The following is a 2957-nucleotide window of genomic DNA, read 5'->3' as shown; positions in this document are numbered from 1 at the left end:
AGGAGGAGGAGGAGGAGGAGGAGGAGAAGAAGAAGAATTCATACAACGCAATTCCATGCCTTACAATTAGCATTGCCCCAACTGACAAAAGAACACTCCGAAACATTCTCAGTTTCCCAGGAAGCACAAAATGCGACCTACAGATTGCACGGGCTCAGAAACTAGCAAACGACAAGATCTTTTGCTGACTATAACCGGGTAGCCATCCCCACCAAGATGAGGTGAGGAAAAGTCGTGTAAATTGCCTTTTCAAAGGCCCCCGACATTGACATATGATTCGAAGTCATAACCTTACGGTAGCAAAACCCAGAGCCTAACCACGAGACCACTGATAGTCAAATTCATTGTGACTCCCATTCTGTTTGGTGTAGCTATTGGAGTCTACAAGAAGGAGGAAAGGTTTACGCTAAATATTATTTTTTTTAAAGAAAAATAGAAAACGAAAATTGTTTTTAAATCACGACATATAATATATTACTTTGGCAGGAGAGTATGATGCTGGAGCGGGCCCACAAGTTTGAAGCTGAGAAAGAACTGGAGATGTTTGACACAATTAAAGGAGGACCAGGGTTTTCTTTAAAGGTAAACAATTGTTAAATTGTAAAATTTTGCGTGTATTTCCCCGTATAAAAAGTAGTTCAAATGTCATATAGATTGATAAGAGGTGCCAATTAGTAGTAGTGTTCGGAAACGTAGTAGTGTTTTGTCAAAAGAGGCCATTGCAGAAGCCAGAACAAGAACGTCTTCTTTTTCTTTCGAGATCAAATATCTTGACGTTTTTTACAGCATGTGTTTGCTATATTTCGACAAAAACGTTCGTACGCTATTTAACGACAAAGGCGTTTGAATGATATCTAACGACAAACTATCTTGCGACAAATTATCTTGTGACAAACTATCTTACGACAAACTATCTTACGAAAAAAAACATGTATATGCTATTTAAAACAAAAGTGTTTCTCTGAATGCCATCAAAGTTTAGTTTCAGTTTCAGTTTTAGTAAAAAGATTTTACAGCACTTGCATCATAGATATGCTACATAATTGACGGAGATTAGACATGTTACTTGAGTGTACCATACAAAGAAAAGAAAGAGGGGAGAAAAGGACAATGGATATTAAGATAGGAAAGAAGGAGCAAACCACACCACAGTACCCGCCAACCACCCACAAACCATCACAAAAAAGTTACGTGTACGTTAGTCTATATGCTTTCAAAGAACAGACATTTTGTTTTATAAAAGGACTGAGACGTCAGTCTGTACGCCAATTTAATATAGTAGAAATGTCAGTCTATATACAATCGCATGCCAAAAATGTTAATACCTATGCTATCTTACAACTTTAAAAAGAAACATTTTTCCCCACGCTATCATAAGACAAAAACATTGGTCTATTGACTGTGAAAAAAGATAGAAACGTAAGTCTATATATGTATCTTTTGACCAGAAAGTCAGTCTTACACCGGAAACGTTACTCCCTTCGCTTTCGTAAGACAGAAACATTGGCCTACTAACTATTAAAAGACAGAAACGTAAGTCTACATGTATCTACGCCCGGAACATTAGTCATATCGCTACATTAAAATCTCAAAGTTCTACCTGCTCAGTACCTAGTTTTGAGAAATTTGATGTTAAAGAATTGAGTTTCTTAAAAGCTTTTTTCGAATGCAATCCTTTGAATATCTTGATAACGACTCAATTTTGATAGAAGTGTTTTATTTCTGATCTCCTGAATTTAATGACTCAAAATGTCCAAAAAATGCCAGATTACAGAACTTTATAATTATAAATTTGCGATATGTCCACACTTTCGGCAGAAACGAAAACTGTAATGTTCTCTTTTCTCTGCCTTTCTTCTGACCCCGGTGGGGGACTTCAGGAACTGTTCTATCCGCCATTCGCTGGGATCCGTGCCGATCTCGCCAGGAGGATTCCTCATTACCTGTCGGATTACTCAGACGGTAGCAGCTCAATCATACGTTTCCCTTACTTAAAGACTCTAATACACGTGTGCTTCTATTGTTGCTTGTTTGTGTGCGTTTGTGTAATCGTTTGTTTGTTCGTTTGTCTATTTGAGCATCTGTGTGTGTCTTTGTTAGTCAGTTCATTTGTATATGCGTGTGTTTGTTGGTCTGTCTGTCTGTCTGTCTGCCTTTCTGTCTGTCTTTTTGTTTGTATATGTGTTTGTTTCTTTGTTTGTTTTAGTTATTAATCGATTTATTACAAGAAAGGAGCGGCACAGATCGTGTGATCATAGAAACCCAGTCCCACTAAGCATCACCATCGAAGGGATACAACTTAAAGAAGTTGAAAGGAATTTACATAGCTTTGGGGCAAGCTTACACATAACGGAAAATTGGACCTAGGAAAATTAAAATTCAACAGAGTAAAAATAGTATCACTAAGAAGAGAACAGAAACTGGGAGACGATGGCAACGTGGACATTATTCCAGAAAGCGTGTCGACATTAAGTTCATTAAAAAAAATGCTAGAACTTTGTTTTTAAAAAGCAAGTATGGGATTGGCTTCACCTTACTGCTAAGAGGAATAGAAATCCATATGATCACAAAAGGATTGATCCTAGAGTGAAAATCACAAACTGAAATTCTAAAATTTTCATTGATTTTTTTAATTTGGCACCTTATTCCAAAATAATTTTCCCTGGATTGTAAAACTGAAGTGTTTTTTATAAATTGCCTGATGAAAAGACCTTGTTTGACCAACATGATATTGTATTAGCCCCCCAAAACATATTCCAGTAACACAGCTCTATGATTTCTGTTGGTAACAGGAGAGACCACTTTCCTAGGAAGCTAACACAAAAGTTGCCGATTACGCTCTAATTTGACGGAATTAAGCTCTGAATTTTCACATTTATGTCTCTGGATGGTTGATTCGTTTCATCAATATTATTTTGAAATTTTTCATCAGAGTTCATTTTTTTTTAAAAGTATAT

At 36.6% G+C, this 2957-nt stretch overlaps 1 protein-coding gene across 1 annotated transcript in view; it reads left to right on the top strand.

The window, feature by feature from the left end:
- LOC101857435 overlaps window positions 1–1962 on the top strand; it is a gene marked incomplete at its 3' end in the record, with an annotated part of 36332 nt that extends 34370 nt beyond the window's left edge. Inside the window, 2 exon segments of the mRNA XM_035972119.1 lie at window positions 487–582; window positions 1881–1962. Coding sequence (XP_035828012.1) covers window positions 487–582; window positions 1881–1962 — 178 coding nt within the window.
- Between the last annotated feature and the right edge of the window lie 995 nt (window positions 1963–2957).

The sequence above is a fragment of the Aplysia californica genome, unplaced genomic scaffold (assembly GCF_000002075.1).
Source record: "Aplysia californica isolate F4 #8 unplaced genomic scaffold, AplCal3.0 scaffold00582, whole genome shotgun sequence".
NCBI lineage: Eukaryota > Metazoa > Mollusca > Gastropoda > Aplysiida > Aplysiidae > Aplysia > Aplysia californica.
The sequence above is the reverse complement of the archived record's forward strand: the minus strand, read 5'-3'. Positions and strand labels throughout refer to the sequence as shown.